The sequence below is a fragment of the Pseudophryne corroboree genome, chromosome 2, assembly GCF_028390025.1.
Source record: "Pseudophryne corroboree isolate aPseCor3 chromosome 2, aPseCor3.hap2, whole genome shotgun sequence".
NCBI lineage: Eukaryota > Metazoa > Chordata > Amphibia > Anura > Myobatrachidae > Pseudophryne > Pseudophryne corroboree.
The window spans coordinates 532,151,761-532,171,317 of NC_086445.1; the positions used below are offsets into that span (position 1 = coordinate 532,151,761).

The 19,557-nt window shown below is 46.0% G+C and overlaps 1 protein-coding gene across 1 annotated transcript in view; it reads right to left on the reverse strand.

Moving 5' to 3' along the window:
* Positions 1-19,557, reverse strand: part of ADGRB2 (adhesion G protein-coupled receptor B2) — a 694,168-nt gene that overhangs the window by 104,772 nt on the left and 569,839 nt on the right. The window contains exon 11 of the mRNA XM_063954232.1: positions 3,384-3,492. Within this exon, the coding sequence (XP_063810302.1) occupies positions 3,384-3,492 (109 nt within the window). The remainder of the gene's footprint in view (positions 1-3,383; positions 3,493-19,557) is intronic.

The following is a 19,557-nucleotide window of genomic DNA, read 5'->3' on the forward strand; positions in this document are numbered from 1 at the left end:
ACATTTGCTCCATCTCCTCCTTAGGGGAGCCTTTTACCTCAGACATGTCGACACACACGTACCGACACACCACACACTCAGGGAATGCTCATCTGAAGACAATTCCCCCACAAGGCCCTTTGGAGAGACAGAGAGAGAGTATGCCAGCACACACCCCAGCGCTATAAACCCAGGAATAACACAGTAACTTAATGTTAACCCAGTAGCTGCTGTTTATATTGATTTTTGCGCCTAATTATGTGCCCCCCCTCTCTTTTTACCCTCTTCTACCGTGTATCTGCAGGGGAGAGCCTGGGGAGCTTCCTCTCAGCGGAGCTGTGGAGAAAAAATGGCGCAGGTGAGTGCTGAGGAAGAAGCCCCGCCCCCTCGGCGGCGGGCTTCTGTCCCGCTTAAATATACATTTTCTTGGCGGGGGCTCATACATATATACAGTGCCCAACTGTATATATGTGTACTTTTGCCAAAAGAGGTCCATATGCTGCCCAGGGCGCCCCCCCCCCCCCCCCCCCCCTGCGCCCTGCACCCTTACAGTGACCGGAGTATGTGAGGTGTGTGGGAGCAATGGCGCACAGCTGCAGTGCTGTGCGTTACCTCAGTGAAGAACGGAGTCTTCTGTCGCCGATTTCGAAGTCTTCTTGCTTCTCATACTCACCCGGCTTCTGTCTACCGGCTCTGCGAGGGGGACGGCGGCGCGGCTCTGGGATCGGACGACGAGGGTGAGATCCTGTGTACGATCCCTCTGGAGCTAATGGTGTCCAGTAGCCTAAGAAGCAGGACCTAGCTTCAGAGAGTATGGATGCTTCTCTCCCCTCTGTCCCACGATGCAGGGAGTCTGTTGCCAGCAGAGCTCCCTGAAAATAAAAAACCTAACAAAATATTTTCTCACAGCAAGCTCAGGAGAGCTCACTGAACAGCACCCAGCTCGTCCGGGCACAGTCTCAAACTGAGGTCTGGAGGAGGGACATAGAGGGAGGAGCCAGAGCACACCAGAATCTAAATTCTTTCTTAAAGTGCCCATGTCTCCTGCAGAGCCCGTCTATTCCCCATGGTCCTTACGGAGTCCCCAGCATCCACTAGGACGTTAGAGAAAACTTATTGACATTGGTTTCTGCTTCAACACAGGAGAGTGTAACCTAATTTCTGAGTGAGTGAGTGAGTGAGTGAGTGAGTGAGTGAGTGACAGTCAGCCAGTAAGATGCATCTCCTAACATCTATACATGTAAGATTTGACAAATAAGACCCATCCCTGATTCACTCAAACCTTTGGCGACGTTCCCCCCTCTTTCGTATAAGCTACACTCCATTTGAGCTGCAAAAATGCCTGTTTTGTCAAAATCAGAACAAATTGGTATGTGTGCATGATGACAGAGGAGCCTGCTGAGGTTGTTCCAAAGCCACTAGCTGCTTTGTTTATTTTTTTAATATGTCACGTGACTCTGGTTGCTATGTTAATCACATGTCACTGAAGCAATTTCTATTCTTACAGGAGACCAGAAACATACCTATTTTACAAGCGGATACAGCTTTAGCATGAATTCTTTAAAAACCTCACCAAAACATTTGATGCAACCATGCTAATAAATGTACTCCCCAATTTTTTCCCTAATGAAATAAAAAAAATCACTATAGTAACACGTGTTATCTAAATGTATTATTTTATTTCGTTAAAATTGATTGCAGAAATTTGGATTACTTAGATTGCATTATACACTATCTGTAAAGCCATAATAGATGTCTATGTAAGAGCTTCCAAGTATGTGTGTGTCGGCAGGTGTGTAATAAAGTTTTACTTTCAAGGTGTGTGTCTCCTGTTTTTATTTGGGTATTTTTTTTCCAGTAGTACGACAGGTACCAGCGGGCCCGTTTTTCTCCCGCATGCTGGTACTTGTGGTTCTCCAAGTACCAGCTTGCGGGGGAGGCTTGCTGGGACTTGTAGTACTACAGGAAAAAACAATATTCTTTACATTTTCTCAAGGCTATCAGCCTCCCATCTGCAGCCCTTGGATGGGGGGGGACAGCCTCGGGCTTCACCCCATGCCCTTGGGTGGCTGGGGGGGGGACCCCTTGATTGAAGGGGTCCCCACTCCCCCAGGGTACCCCGGCCAGGGGTGACTAGTTGGATATTTAATGCCACGGCCGCAGGGCGCTGTATAAAAGTGACCCCGGCTGTGGCATTATCTGTCCAGCTAGTGGAGCCCGATGCTGGTGTAAAACATACGGGGGACCCCTACTCTTTTTGTCCCCCGTATTTTTTGCACCAGACGCAGAGCCCGGTGCTGGTTTTAAAAATACGGGGGATCCCTTGTCCATTTTCCCCCCCGATTTTTAGAACCAGGACCAGCTCGAGGCTGGTTATGCTTTGGAAGGGGGACCCCACGCCATTTTTTTCCGAGTTTTTCCCCATTTTTCCCCATTTTTAAAAAAACGGAACAAATCCGTCAAATCGGCCGTTTTTCGGCAGCGGGACTGTCGAATCCGTTTTTTATTGCATATGGTCAATTTCGGCACCCACTTGCCGAAATTAGACTGTCGAATTGTGTCGAATTGAAAAACGGCCGATAACTTGCTGCGATTCGCCGCTAATTGCATATACCCCTAAGTTTACCTGATGGTTTACCCTTTTACTACTATATGTTCAGATCCAGGGCGGCCATAGACGGGGGAGGGTACTGCCGGACATGGATGGTGGCAGCATTTTCGAATTTGGCACCGGTCATGTGCCAAATACAGCTTTTTTAATGTGTATCTGACTTTTCATATATAGATTGTGAGCTTCTTGGTGCAGGGCTCTTTTCCCTCCTGTTCCCACAACACTCTTTTCTCACATTTCAATTGCAGCCTACGTAGCGAATGTATATACCTGCGTCTCCTCTCGCTCGTTACTGTTTATCTCTTCCAGTGGCTGCCTGCCCCCAATAGTATGATGACTGCTCCTTTGCTTCCTTTCATCTTGGCTGTAGTGTGTACTGAGAACTGTGCTGCTAATTGTTACCTGTGCTCTGTTTTAGTTTTTCTGTTACTATAATGTTAAGTTCTGTATACCCTGTATTGTTCTAATGTCTGCCGTATGTATTGATTCTGGTTATCTGTCGTGTGTGTGGATTTACATCAGTTTGGTGGGTGCTGCTGGGCTTCCCAATCAACAGTGGAAGGCACTGGGTGAGAGAACCAGGAAGCAGAAGAGCCAGGGGCGTTTCTGACTGGTCGCTTCAGATGTGACCATGTCAGAGAAAATCCATCCTGGTTTGGTCATACTGATGCAACCACAAGGCAAGCGGTTAAAAACTTTCAGGGTTCAGTTAGCCAGCAAAACTGAGGTGAGGATGAGGATTTTTATCAAATGCCACTTTGTCCAAAGATGAGAAAAGCAAGATGTCTCTTACCCAGATTCTCAGTGACAATGATGGAACTCTGAAAAGGTTTTAGCGCATCTCCAACCAAGTGGATGTAATCTTCAAGTACCTTCATGAGGAGAACAGAGCCTGGAGCCACCTAGAAGACAGATATTGCTAACCTATTTAATTGCAGATTTAGTAAAAAAAATCATAGAAATGTGAAATTTCCTCAATCGTTTTTGTATTTACAATCAGGTCTGTTCCAGGCTATGTGTATTAAAAAAAAAGTAGTGATGTATACTGACAGCAGTAATATTTAGGATGCAATGCATTTATCAGGAAGTCATGTAGTCAATGGTAATCTTCAAGATACAGAGGAAGTCTTTTATGAAGCACACTTAATGAGCATCTTAAGAAAACACCTTGGGTTTGTACCATTGTGTCCGTATGGTCCCTCTAGGTCAGTGGTTTTCAAGGACTCCAAACAGCTCGTTTTTCAGGTCACCTAGCAGGTGCACAGGTGTACTCATCACTCACTGACACATTTTGAGATAGTACAGGTGGATCTAACTATTTCATTTGCGATTCTGTGTGGAGACCTGAAAAATGTGCACCGTTTGAGATCCTGAGGACCGGGTTTGAGAACCTATGATCTAGCGCAATAGAAGCTGCGTACCTACCCTATACTCTGAACAGATGCCTCTGAAACCTAGAAGTGTACTTCGCTGAGGAAAGCCAGAAAATGGTGAGGAAGCAGATGCTGAGCACAAGTGATATCAGCCTCGTCCAGCCACTCACCACTTACAGTCACTGTTCCCCTACAACCTGCTCAATTTATCATCGTTTCTGGGTTACATTACTCATTACAGTGAGGAAACGCAAGGGGAAGGAATGTAATAGGGTGTGAGAATCAGGAAGTACAAGATTTTGTAAGAGCTCTCCTGTTTGTTTTAAAGTGGCAATCATTTACATGGCAAAATCAAGCTGGTTTTGCCATGTAAAAAATTGGTACTTTAAAAAAATAAAAATTAAATTAAAACCAGGAAAACTCTCACAAAATCTCTCACTTCCTGATTCTCACGCCCTATTACATTCCCCACATAACTGCCTTTATGTGTGCAACTGTTGCAGATACCTTTTTAATGTAGTGCCCAGGATGAACCCTTAAATGTACTTCTATGCTTAAGTGCAACATGGAGGTGCAAAATGGGCGCCGTTAAAAGCATAGAATAACACGCTCTCCACCAATCAGCTAAAATGTGCCCTCTACATCCATTTAATTAATTTGTATAATTTTGAGCCACAAACTCCATTCTCACTTCTGCACCGCCTTGAAAAATGGCACCCACTCTGCACTTCAGTAGAAATGCAATGGTGAATAATAAATAACAGGGGTGTTTGTGATAGTACTGTAATCTGAGACCCAGGGCTAGAAAGAGGACCCAGGCCTTCCCTATAGCAACTTCACAGTGCAGTCATGACCGTAGCAAGCAAGTATGAAGGGATGGATTTGCTGTAAAATTACTGGTCAAAAAATGGAAACAACTGGGTAAATGAGTGACGCCAAGCATATTGAACGTTTCAGCTTCCACAGAAGTGTGTTTTACTTGTTAATTAAGTGTATAACATCCCATAATTTCATGTACAAAAAGTCAGTGGTCACCTTTAATTCTGACGAACAAGAGCAGTCTGTAATGACTTTGAAAAGGAGTTATTAATGCAGCAAGTATAACAGGAGCTTTAGTCGCCAAGACCGCTGAACTTGCTAATGTTTCATGATCAACAGGGGAGATATCAGCATAGAACTCTGATAGAAAATCACCAGCTTCAAAGGGTAACAGTGTGTGGAAACACTTCAATATTGTGATATCTGTGCATTAATTTGAAGTACATCCATGGTCAAAAGTTTTGAGAATGACACAAATATTGGTTTTCACAAAGTTTGCTGCTTCAGTGTTTATAGACCTTTTTGTCAGATGTTACTATGGAATACTGAAGTAAAATTACAAGCATTTCATAAGTGTCAAAAGCTTTTATTGACAATTACATTAAGTTTATGCAAAGAGTCAATATTTGCAGTGTTGACGCTTCTTTTTCAAGATCTCTTCAATTCGCCCTTGCATGCTGTCAATCAACTTCTGGGCCACATACTGACTGATGGCCGCCCATTCTTGCCTAACCAATGCTTGGAGTTAGTCAGAATTTGTTTGTTAGTGTTTTTGTTTGTCCACTCGCCTCTTGAGGATTGACCACAAGTTCTCAATGGGATTAAGGTCTGGGGAGTTTCCTGGCCATGGACCTAAAATTGTTATGTTTTGTTCTCTGAGCCACTTCGTTATCACTTTTGCCTTATGGCAAGGTACTCCATCATGCTGGAAAAGGCATTGTTTGTCATCAAACTGTTCTTGAATGGTTGGGAGAAATTGCTCTTGGAGGATGTTTTGGTACCATTCTTTATTCATGGCTGTGTTCCTAGGCAAATGTGTGAGTGAGCCCACTCCCTTGCCTGAGAAGCAAACCCACACATGAATGGTCTCAGGACTTTACCCCAGTCCTCAGCAATCCAGTCTGTCCCTGATGTTTTTATTGGAGAGAAGTGGCTTCTTTGCTGCCCTTCTTGACACCAGGCCATTCTCCAAAAGTCTTTGCCTCACTGTGTGGGCAGATGCTCTCACACCTGCCTGCTGCCATTCCTGAGCAAGCTCTGCACTGGTGATGCCCCAATCCTGAAGCTGAATCAACTTTAGGAGATGGTCCTGGTGCTTTCTGAACGTTCTTGGGCACCCTGAAGCCTTCTTCATAACTATTGAACCTCTCTCCTTGAAGTTCTTGAAGATCCGATAAAATGGTTGATCTAGGTGCAATCTTACTAGCGGCAATATTTTTGCCTGTAAAGCCCATTTTGTGCAAAGCAATGATGACTGCTAGTGATGAGCGGGTTCGGTTCCTCGGAAACCGAACCCCCCCGAACTTCACCCATTTTACACGGGTCCGAGGCAAACTCGGATTCTCCCGTATGGCTCGGTTAATCCGAGCGCGCCCGAACGTCATCATCCCGCTGTCGGATTCTCGCGAGATTCGGATTCTATATAAGTAGCCGCACGTCGCCGCCATTTTCACTTGTGCATTGGAAATGTTAGGGAGAGGACATGGCTGGCGTCCTCTCCGTTTATTAATAATTTTTGTGCTGCTTATTGCTTAATTGTGGGGACTGGGGAGCAGCTGTATTATATAGGAGGAGTACAGTGCAGAGTTTTGCTGACCAGTGACCACCAGTATACGTTGTCTGCCTGAAAAACACTCCATATCTGTGCTCAGTGTGCTGCATATATCTGTGCTCACACTGCTTAATTGTGGGGACTGGGGAGCAGCTGTATTATATAGGAGGAGTACAGTGCAGAGTTTTGCTGACCAGTGACCACCAGTATACGTTGTCTGACTGAAAAACACTCCATATGTGTGCTCAGTTGCTGCATATATCTGTGCTCACACTGCTTAATTGTGGGGACTGGGGAGCAGCTGTATTATATAGGAGGAGTACAGTGCAGAGTTTTGCTGACCAGTGACCACCAGTATACGTTGTCTGCCTGAAAAACACTCCATATCTGTGCTCAGTGTGCTGCATATATCTGTGCTCACACTGCTTAATTGTGGGGACTGGGGAGCAGCTGTATTATAAAGGAGGAGTACAGTGCAGAGTTTTGCTGACCAGTGACCACCAGTATACGTGGTCTGCCTGAAAAACACTCCATATCTGTGCTCAGTGTGCTGCATATATCTGTGCTCACACTGCTTAATTGTGGGGACTGGGGAGCAGCTGTATTATATAGGAGGAGTACAGTGCAGAGTTTTGCTGACCAGTGACCACCAGTACACGTTGTCTGCCTGAAAAACACTCCATATCTGTGCTCAGTGTGCTGCATATATCTGTGCTCACACTGCTTAATTGTGGGGACTGGGGAGCAGCTGTATTATATAGGAGGAGTACAGTGCAGAGTTTTGCTGACCAGTGACCACCAGTATACGTTGTCTGCCTGAAAAATACTCCATATCTGTGCTCAGTGTGCTGCATATATCTGTGCTCACACTGCTTAATTGTGGGGACTGGGGAGCAGCTGTATTATATAGGAGGAGTACAGTGCAGAGTTTTGCTGACCAGTGACCACCAGTATACGTTGTCTGCCTGAAAAACACTCCATATCTGTGCTCAGTGTGCTGCATATATCTGTGCTCACACTGCTTAATTGTGGGGACTGGGGAGCAGCTGTATTATATAGGAGGAGTACAGTGCAGAGTTTTGCTGACCAGTGACCACCAGTATACGTTGTCTGCCTGAAAAACACTCCATATCTGTGCTCAGTGTGCTGCATATATCTGTGCTCACACTGCTTAATTGTGGGGACTGGGGAGCAGCTGTATTATATAGGAGGAGTACAGTGCAGAGTTTTGCTGACCAGTGACCACCAGTATACGTTGTCTGCCTGAAAAACACTCCATATCTGTGCTCAGTGTGCTGCATATATCTGTGCTCACACTGCTTAATTGTGGGGACTGGGGAGCAGCTGTATTATAAAGGAGGAGTACAGTGCAGAGTTTTGCTGACCAGTGACCACCAGTATACGTTGTCTGCCGGAAAAACACTCCATATCTGTGCTCAGTGTGCTGCATATATCTGTGCTCACACTGCTTTATTGTGGGCACTGGGGACCACCAGTATATTATATAGGAGGAGTACAGTGCAGAGTTTTGCTGACAGTGACCACCAGTATATATAGCAGTACGGTACGGAAAGCCACTGCTCTACCTACCTCTGTGTCGTCAAGTATACTATCCATCCATACCTGTGGTGCATTTCAGTTGTGCGCAGTATATATAGTAGTAGGCCATTGCTATTGATACTGGCATATAATTCCACACATTAAAAAATGGAGAACAAAAATGTGGAAGGTTAAAATAGGGAAAGATCAAGATCCACTTCCACCTCGTGCTGAAGCTGCTGCCACTAGTCATGGCCGAGACGATGAAATGCCATCAACGTCGTCTGCCAAGGCCGATGCCCAATGTCATAGTAGAGAGCATGTAAAATCCAAAAAACAAAAGTTCAGCAAAATGACCCAAAAATCAGAATTGAAAGCGTCTGATGAGAAGCGTAAACTTGCCAATATGCCATTTACGACACAGAGTGGCAAGGAGCGGCTGAGGCCCTGGCCTATGTTCATGGCTAGTGGTTCAGATTCATATGAGGATGGAAGCACTCATCCTCTCGCTAGAAAAATGAAAAGACTTAAGCTGGCAAAAGCACAGCAAAGAACTGTGCGTTCTTCTAAATCACAAATCCCCAAGGAGAGTCCAATTGTGTCGGTTGCGATGCCTGACCTTCCCAACACTGGACGGGAAGAGCTTGCGCCTTCCACCATTTGCACGCCCCCTGCAAGTGCTGGAAGGAGAACCCGCAGTCCTGTTCCTGATAGTCAAATTGAAGATGTCACTGTTGAAGTACACCAGGATGAGGATATGGGTGTTGCTGGCGCTGGGGAGGAAATTGACAAGGAGGATTCTGATGGTGAGGTGGTTTGTTTAAGTCAGGCACCCGGGGAGACACCTGTTGTCCGTGGGACGAATATGGCCATTGACATGCCTGGTCAAAATACAAAAAAAATCACCTCTTTGGTGTGGAATTATTTCAACACAAATGCGGACAACAGGTGTCAAGCCGTGTGTTGCCTTTGTCAAGCTGTAATAAGTAGGGGTAAGGACGTTAACCACCTAGGAATATCCTCCCTTATACGTCACCTGGACCACCTTCATCAGAAGTCAGTGACAAGTTCAAAAACTTTGGATGACAGCGGAAGCAGTCCACTGACCACTAAATCCCTTCCTCTTGTAACCAAACTCCTGCAAATCACACCACCAACTCCCTCAGTGTCAATTACCTCCTTACACAGGAAAGCCAATAGTCCTGCAGGCCATGTCACTGGCAAGTCTGACTAGTCCTCTCCTGCTTGGGATTCCTCCGATGCATCCTTGAGTGTAACGCCTACTGCTGCTGGCGCTGCTGTTGTTGCTGCTGGATGTCGATCGGCATCCCAGAGGGGAAGTCGGAAGACCACTTGTACTACTTCAAGTAAGCAATTGACAGTCCAACAGTCCTTTGCGAGGAAGATGAAATATCACAGCAGTCATCCTGCTGCAAAGCGGATAACTCAGGTCTTGTCAGCTTGGGTGGTGAGAAACGTGGTTCCGGTATCCACCGTTAATTCAGAGGCAACTAGAGACTTGATTGAGGTACTGTGTCCCCGGTACCAAATACCATCTAGGTTCCATTTCTCTGGGCAGGCGATACCGAAAATGTACACAGATCTCAGAAAAGAGTCACCAGTGTCCTAAAAAATGCAGTTGTACCCAATGTCCACTTAACCACGGACATGTGGACAAGTGGAGCAGGGCAGACTCAGGACTATATGACTGTGACAGCCCACTGGGTAGATGTATTGCCTCCCGCAGCAAGAACAGCAGCGGCGGCACCAGTAGCAGCATCTCGCAAACGCCAACTCGTTCCTAGGCAGGCTACGCTTTGTATCACCACTTTCCATAAGAGGCACACAGCTGACAACCTCTTACGGAAACTGAGGAACATCATCGCAGAATGGCTTACCCCAATTGGACTCTCCTGGGGATTTGTGACATCGGACAACGCCAGCAATATTGTGCGTGCATTACATCTGGGCAAATTCCAGCACGTCCCATGTTTTGCACACACATTGAATTTGGTGGTGCAGAATTATTTAAAAAACGACAGGGGCGTGCAAGAGATGCTGTCGGTGGCCCGAAGAATTGCGGACCACTTTCGGCATTCAGCCACCACGTGCCGAAGACTGGAGCACCACCAAACAGTCCTGAACCTGCCCTGCCATCATCTGAAGCAAGAGGTGGTAAAGAGGTGGAATTCAACCCTCTATATGCTTCAGAGGATGGAGGAGCAGCAAAAGGCCATTCAAGCCTATACATCTGGCCACGATATAGGCAAAGGAGGGGGAATGCACCTGACTCAAGCGCAGTGGAGAATGATTTCAACGTTGTGCAAGGTTCTGCAACCCTTTGAACTTGCCACACGTGAAGTCAGTTCAGACACTGCCAGCCTGAGTCAGGTCATTCCCCTCACCAGGCTTTTGCAGAAGAAGCTGGAGACATTGAAGGAGGAGCTAAAACAGAGCGATTCCGCTAGGCATGTGGGACTTGTGGATGGAGCCCTTAATTCGCTTAACCAGGATTCACGGGTGGTCAATCTGTTGAAATCAGAGCACTACATTTTGGCCACCGTGCTCGATCCTAGATTTAAAACCTACGTTGTATCTCTCTTTCCGGCAGACACAAGTCTGCAGAGGTTCAAAGACCTGCTGGTGAGAAAATTGTCAAGTCAAGCGGAACGTGACCCATCAACAGCTCCTCCATCACATTCTCCCGCAACTAAGGGTGCGAGGAAAAGGCTAAGAATTCCGAGCCCACCCGCTGGCGGTGATGCAGGGCAGTCTGGAGCGAGTGCGGACATCTGGTCCGGACTGAAGGACCTGCCAACGATTACTGACATGTCGTCTACTGTCACTGCATATGATTCTGTCACCATTGAAAGAATGGTGGAGGATTATATGAGTGACCGCATCCAAGTAGGCACGTCAGACAGTCCGTACGTATACTGGCAGGAAAAAGAGGCAATTTGGAGGCCCTTGCACAAACTGGCTTTATTTTACCTAAGTTGCCCCCCCCTCCAGTGTGTACTCCGAAAGAGTGTTTAGTGCAGCCGCTCACCTTGTCAGCAATCGGCGTACGAGGTTACTTCCAGAAAATGTGGAGAAGATGATGTTCATCAAAATGAATTATAATCAATTCCTCCGTGGAGACATTCACCAGCAATTGCCTCCAGAAAGTACACAGGGACCTGAGATGGTGGATTCCAGTGGGGACGAATTAATAATCTGTGAGGAGGGGGATGTACACAGTGAAAGGGGTGAGGAATCGGAGGATGAGGAGGAGGTGGACATCTTGCCTCTGTAGAGCCAGTTTGTGCAAGGAGAGATTGATTGCTTCTTTTTTGTTGGGGGCCCAAACCAACCGGTCATTTCAGTCACAGTCGTGTGGCAGACCCTGTCGCTGAAATGATGGGTACGTTAAAGTGTGCATGTCCTGTTTATACAACATAAGGGTGGGTGGGAGGGCCCAAGGACAATTCCATCTTGCACCTCTTTTTTCTTTCATTTTTCTTTGCATCATGTGCTGTTTGGGGACAATTTTTTTGAAGTGCCATCCTGTCTGACACTGCAGTGCCACTCCTAGATGGGCCAGGTGTTTGTGTCGGCCACTTGTGTCGCTTAGCTTAGTCACACAGCGACCTTAGTGCGCCTCTTTTTTTCTTTGCATCAAGTGCTGTTTGGGGACAATTTTTTTGAAGTGCCATCCTGTCTGACACTGCAGTGCCACTCCTAGATGGGCCAGGTGTTTGTTTCGGCCACTTGTGTCGCTTACCTTAGTCACACAGCGACCTTAGTGCGCCTCTTTTTTTCTTTGCATCATGTGCTGTTTGGGGACAATTTTTTTGAAGTGCCATCCTGCCTGACACTGCAGTGCCACTCCTAGATGGGCCAGGTGTTTGTGTCGGCCACTTGTGTCGCTTAGCTTAGTCACACAGCGACCTTGGTGCGCCTCTTTTTTTCTTTGCATCATGTGCTGTTTGGGGACAATTTTTTTGAAGTGCCATCCTGCCTGACACTGCAGTGCCACTCCTAGATGGGCCAGGTGTTTGTGTCGGCCACTTGTGTCGCTTAGCTTAGCCATCCAGCGACCTCGGTGCAAATTTTAGGACTAAAAATAATATTGTGAGGTGTGAGGTGTTCAGAATAGACTGACAATGAGTGGAAATTATGGTTATTGAGGTTAATAATACTATGGGATCAAAATGACCCCCAAATTCTATGATTTAAGCTGTTTTTGAGGGTTTTTTGTAAAAAAAACACCCGAATCCAAAACACACCCGAATCCGACAAAAATTTTGAGGGAGGTTTTGCCAAAACGCGTCCGAATCCAAAACACGGCCACGGACCCGAATCCAAAACCAAAACACAAAACCCGAAAAATTTCCGATGCACATCACTAATGACTGCACGTGTTTTCTTGCAGGTAACCATGGTTAACAGAGGAAGAACAGTAATTTCAAGCACCACCCTCCTTTTAAAGATTCCAGTCTGTTATTCTAACTCAACCAGCATGACAGAGTGATCTTCAGTCTTGTCCTCTCACTCTCACCTGTGTTAACAACAGAATCACTGACATGTCAGCTATTCATTTTGTGGCAGGGCTGAAATGCAGTGGAAATGTTGTTAAGGGGGTAATTCAGACTTGATCGCAGCAGCAAACCTGTTAGCAGTTGGGCAAAACCATGTGACTGCAGGTGTGGCAGATATAACATATGCAGAGAGAGTTAGATTTGGGTGGGTTATATTGTTTCTGTGCAGGGTAAATACTGTGTGCTTTATTTTTAAACTGTAATTTATATTTCAGTTTGAACACACCCCACCCACATCTAACTCGCTCTGCACGTTATATCTGCCCCCCCTGCAGTGCACATGGTTTTGCCCAACTACTAACAAAGTTGCTGCTGCGATCAATTCTGAATTAGGCCCTATGGTGGTCATTTCGAGTTGTTCGCTCGGTAATTTTCTTCACACCGCAGCGATTTTTCGCTAACTGCGCATGCGCAATGTTCGCACTGCGACTGCGCCAAGTAAATTTGCTATGCAGTTAGGTATTTTACTCACAGCATTACGAGGTTTTTTCTTCGTTCTGGTGATCGTAATGTGATTGACAGGAAGTGGGTGTTTCTGGGCGGAAACTGGCCGTTTTATGGGAGTGTTTGAAAAAACGCTACTGTTTCTGGGGAAAACGCGGGAGTGGCTGGAGAAACGGAGGCGTGTCTGGGCGAACGCTGGGTGTGTTTGTGACGTCAAACCAGGAACGAAACTGACTGAACTGATCGCAGTGGCAGAGTAAGTCTCGAGCTACTCAGAAACTGCTTAGAAATTTCTATTCGCAATTTAGAGAATCGTTCGTTCCCAATTTTGCTAAGCTAAGATTCACTCCCAGTAGGCGGCGGCTTAGCGTGTGCAATGCTGCTTTTAGCAGCTTGCAAGCGAACAATTCGGAATGAGGGCCATAGGCCCTCATTCCGAGTTGTTCGCTCGCAAGCTGCTTTTAGCAGCTTTGCACACGCTAAGCCGCCGCCAACTGGGAGTGAATCTTAGCTTCTCAAAATTGCGAACGAAAGATTCGCAATATTGCGAAAAGACTTCTCTGTGCAGTTTCTGAGTAGCTCGAGACTTACTCTGCCAGTGCGATCAGTTCAGTGCTTGTCGTTCCTGGTTTGACGTCACAAACACACCCAGCGTTCGCCCAGACACTCCCCCGTTTCTCCAGCCACTCCCGCGTTTTTCCCAGAAACGGCAGCGTTTTTTCACACACTCCCATAAAACGGCCAGTTTCCGCCCAGAAATACCCACTTCCTGTCAATCACACAACGATCACTAGAACGAAGAAAAAACCTCGTAATGCCGTGAGTAAAATACCAAACTTCTTAGCAAATTACTTGGCGCAGTCGCAGTGCGAACATTGCGCATGCGCAAATAGCGGAAAATCGCTGCGTTGCGAAGAAAATTACCGAGCGAACAACACGGAATGAGGGCCTATGGCCCTCATTCCGAGTTGTTCACTCGCAAGCTGCTTTTAGCAGCATTGCACACGCTAAGCCGCCGCCTACTGGGAGTGAATCTTAGCTTATCAAAATTGCAAAAGAAAGATTCGCAATATTGCGAAAAGACTTCTCTGTGCAGTTTCTGAGTAGCTCGAGACTTACTCTGCCAGTGCGATCAGTTCAGTGCTTGTCGGTCCTGGTTTGACGTCACAAACACACCCAGCGTTCGTCCAGACACTCCCCCGTTTCTCCAGCCACTCCCGCGTTTTTCCCAGAAACGGTAGCGTTTTTTCACACACTCCCATAAAACGGCCAGTTTCCGCCCAGAAACACCCACTTCCTGTCAATCACATTACGATCACCAGAACGAAGAAAAAACCTTGTAATGCCGTGAGTAAAAACCTAACTGCATAGCAAGTTTTACTTGGCGCAGTCGCAGTGCGAACATTGCGCATGTGCAATAAGCGGAAAATCGCTGCGATGCGAAGAAAATTACCGAGCGAACAACTCGGAATGACCACCTATGTTCATTGTTATGGCAAAGAGGGACTATGCAACTGTTAGGGTCTCCTGCCCTGTGCTGCCACGTCGTCATGGCAACCGGGAGACAAGTGCTAGTGGAGTAACCTGAGCGCAGCTGATACTCCGGTTCGGGTCTTTTGCTGTGCAGTGGTTATAGGCTCTGTGCACGGCAGGGGATCCGGTGCTGGTTTTTGTGCTCACAGTCTGTGAGGTCTGAGTGGGGCGTGGACAGCACCTGCTTTATAAGGCCTCTTTTCAGGGTAAGCAGATGCTGCTGAATCTCTGTTGGTTAGTCAGTTCATGAAAGTTAGCCAGTACTGTGTAGCTTTGTATTTGTTTGTTGCTTACTGCAAATAGGCCTGGGGATTTGGTATTACACTCTGCCAATCCAGACCTAGCAGTAAGACTGGAGTCAGTCGTTTAGCTTGCTGGGGTTCTGTTATTACTCTGTGAACTTAGCAAGTTTGCGGCTGTATTCTAACACTTGCCTGTCTAATCCTGTCTCACTGTGCTAGGTGTCAGGGGTCAGTTTAGTGGCAGTAAGCTTAAACCTGTGCACTGCAAGTGAGAATCAGGATTGTGGAGGCTCTCCTTGTGTCTATCATTCCATCTCTGACCAAGGAGTTTACTGCCACACCCGTTGGTAACCCTTTAGGGTTTTGCTGTTGCCCTTAGCAACAGCATTTCGGGTTCTCTACGTATTAAAACACAACATCTTGCTTTTTACATCTGAGCAGTTCTAATACAAGGGAGATACCCAGTTCCTTAGCCTCTGGGCTTCTCTGTTCACTGTGTGTGTATTTTGTTACCCTATCACCTTCTGTGTACGTTATGTCATATTCCCCAGTTTGTCTGTGAGTCCATTTGTTTTGCATAACAGTTCAAACACCAGTACATTCCTGCAGACACTGGAGTGCATAACAGTTCTGACACTAGTACTTTCCTGCAGGCACTGGTGTGCATAACAGCAACTAATTGCTCAGTTGTGAGCTCAACTGACTGCAAATTTCAGCCTGTGCTACAAGCAGGCAGTTTAAACAAAAACAATCCATCGTGAACTCAAAAACACTCTGATGAGAACTCCAAAATGCAATGCATGAACCACTCCTAACATTTGACAATTGCACAGTTTCAAGTTCAGTTTGTTACAAACAGTGAAGGGTACTGTTGTAGAGTAGCTTTTTTTTAAATAGTGGCCCTCATTCCGAGTTGTTCGCTCGCAAGCTGCTTCTAGCAGCATTGCACGCGCTAAGCCGCCGCCTACTGGGAGTGAATCTTAGCTTAGCAAAATTGCGAACGAACGATTCTCTAAATTGCGAATAGAAATTTCTAAGCAGTTTCTGAGTAGCTCGAGACTTACTCTGCCACTGCGATCAGTTCAGTCAGTTTCGTTCCTGGTTTGACGTCACAAACACACCCAGCGTTCGCCCAGACACTCCCCCATTTCTCCAGCCACTCCCGCGTTTTTCCCAGAAACGGCAGCGTTTCTTCACACACTCCCATAAAACGGCCAGTTTCCGCCCAGAAACACCCACTTCCTGTCAATCACACAACGATCACCAGAACGAAGAAAAAACCTCGTAATGCCGTGAGTAAAATACCAAACTTCTTAGCAAATTTACTTGGCGCAGTCTCAGTGCGTACATTGCGCATGTGCAAATAGCGGAAAATCGCTGCGATGCGAAGAAAATTACCGAGCGAACAACTCGGAATGACCACCCGTGTGCAGTAGCACTGATGTAGTGCACAAGTGTGCCTTGACACAACTGGTTCTGGACACAAGCCGTGCCCAGCCGCCAGGTATCACGGTGTGTACATTTGCTGGCTACACTGTGCACCTTGTATATACCCTTCTAGCGCCAAATGGGCAGTAAAGCTTCACACACGTGTGGAGAACCAGCACAAGCAGAAGGAGTGTGCCAAGGTGGATTAGTATGCCCCAAGTGACTGTGAACACTTGGGGGAAACCGTGTGGTCCATGTACTGTTTGTGGTGAATATATGCAATATAGGGCACTGTCTACATTTGTGAATATTTCACTGTTACCAGACCATGGTAAGGAGAGTCCCTACCCAAGCTATGAGATGTGTTTACAGTTCAGCTACAGTACAGTATATAACTTTTAACACATCTCTTAGCTTAGGTAAGGAATTCCCTTGCCAATGACTGAGAACAGTTTATCCAATGATTGATGAAGCTCAGCAGCAGTCAAGAGGTGATTATGGGTGAAGAGGTTATTGCTGGGAATTGGACAGTAGAAGTGGGGGCATTTTGTATCCTGGGGCCACTTCTTCACTCTGGAATAGAGGAAGCCCTGTAAGTGCAGACAGATGTGGTAAGTGCAGGCAGGTAATGATTACCTGTCTGCAATTACTTGTATTTACTTCATGATAAAACCTTTCCTTAAAAAAGCTGATGTTGTGCTTTGGCAATTTCAGCATCTTGTTCAGTGTGCTGTGAGTGAAAAAAAGGTTGAATATGACTGTTGTAGACCTCATTTCCATGGTATGGGTTGGATGCACTTATTCTCTTTAAAGGCAAATTGATAGTGAATTGCTTCATACGCAACAAGTACTGGTGGATGATCATCATCGCCCATACTGCAGCAATTCTGTTGTGATTAGAAGAACGTGTTCCAAGACGATAATGCACCATTCAAAAATCACGTGTAGTCACCCAATAGTTTGATAAACATGACATTGTAATTATTTTTTTTTATTCACAAGATCTGGACCCAATTGAGTACTTAAGGGATACTCTGGAACAACACTTGACACAGTGTTTCCCATAACCAACAACATGGCATAAGTTGAGTGACTTATCAAATTTGCTGCATCGCTCATGTACAAATGCAGACATTGGTAAAGTCAATGAAACAGTGCACAGGGGTGGCAGTGGCAGCCTCTGGTGCACCAAGACCATTTTATTTTCTGCTTACTATCTGCAGAACTTAGTCAGATGTTCTTGCCATTTATTGCATAACACTTGCATTATGAGGATTAGTATATATAAATACGAATATGTGGGCGATAATTGCTGTGTGTGTTGTATATGTGAGCAAGCAAGAAAAAAAGAATGTGGAGTTGTTTAAATCTACCATTTAATAGTAACATCATTCATCACACCGTACATTGGCCCTCATTCCGAGTTGTTCGCTCGGTATTATTTTCTCGCAACGGAGCGATTAGTCGCTAATGCGCATGTGCAATGTCTGCAGTGCGACTGCGCCAAGTAAATTTGCTATGCAGTTAGGTATTTTACTCACGGCATTACGAGGTTTTTTTCTTCGTTCTGGTGATCGTAATGTGATTGACAGGAAGTGGATGTTTCTGGGCGGAAACAGGCCGTTTTATGGGAGTGTGCGAAAAAACGCTACCGTTTCTGGGAAAAACGCGGGAGTGGCTGAAGAAACGGAGGAGTGTCTGGGCGAACGCTGGGTGTGTTTGTGACGTCAAACCAGGAACGACAAGCACTGAACTGATCGCAGATGCCGAGTAAGTGTGGAGCTACTCAGAAACTGCTAAGAAGTGTCTATTCGCAATTTTGCTAATCTTTCGTTCGCAATTTTGATAAGCTAAGATTCACTCCCAGTAGGCGGCGGCTTAGCGTGTGCAAAGCTGCTAAAAGCAGCTTGCGAGCGAACAACTCGGAATGAGGGCCATAGTCACTGTATCCTTCAGACATTACAAAGTCATACAGTTTTTCAGAGCTGACACAGTCATACAAGCCCTCAAAGCTTACATATTTATACTTACACACTTATACAATTCACTGTAACATATACAACCCCTCAGAGCCTACTTACTTGTATAAGTCATCATTACTTATGCATTAATACATTTCCCCAGAACGCCTGAATGACTACAGTATATGCATGATAATTTGGAAATACAGAATTTAATCAAGGCCAACATACAAGTACAGTGGTGTTACTCCAAGAAGCAACAGAACCATTGGCTTCCTAGCGACTGTTAGGGGGATACCAAAGGAGAAGCAGACGCATCTTTACACTGTGCAGACTGTATAAATTCAGCCTGTGTAAATGGCAGGTGATAATGACCATCATTTTCAAATGTAGGTTGAAACACAGTAATTAACTACAAATGTGAGGTTTAATGTCACAGGTCATACACCATGGCAAGACTGAGCTCAGCAACAAGACACAAGGTAGTTGTACTGCATCAGCAAGGTCTCTCCCAGGCAAAGATTTCAAAGCAGGCTGGGGTTTCAAGATGTGCTGTTCAAGCTCTTTTGAAGAAGCACAAAGAAACGGGCAACGTTGAGGACCGAAGACGCAGTAGTTGGCCAAGGAAACTTAGTGCATCAGAGAAAAGACACATCATGCTTACTTCCCTTCAAAACTGGAAGATATCCAGCAGTGTCATCTGCTCAGAACTGGCAGAAACCAGTGTGACCCAGGTACACCCATCTACTGTTCAAAGTCTGGCCAGAAGTGGTCTTCACAGAAGAATTGCGCCCAAAATGCCATACCTTTGAAACAAGGCCAAGTGACTTAACTATGCAGGAAAACATAGGCACTGAGGTGCGGAAAAATGGCAGCAGGTGCTCTGGACTGATGAGTCAAAATTTGAAATATTTGGCTGTAACAGAAGGCAGTTTGTTTGCGGAAGGGCTGGAAAACTGTACAATAATGAGTGTCTGCAGGTAACAGTGAAGCATGGTGAAGGTTCCTTGCAAGTTCGGGGCTACATTTCAGCAAATGGAGTTGGGGATTTGGTCAGGATTAATGGTGTCCTCAGTGCTGAGAAATACAGGCAGGTACTTATCCATCACGCAATACCATCAGGGAGGCGTCTGATTGGCTCCAAATTTATTATGCAGCAGGACAACGACCTCAAACATACAGCCAATGTCATTAAGAACTATCCTTAGCGTGAAGAAGAACAAGGAGTCCTGAAAGTGATGATATGGCCCCCACAGAGCCCTGATCTCAACATCATC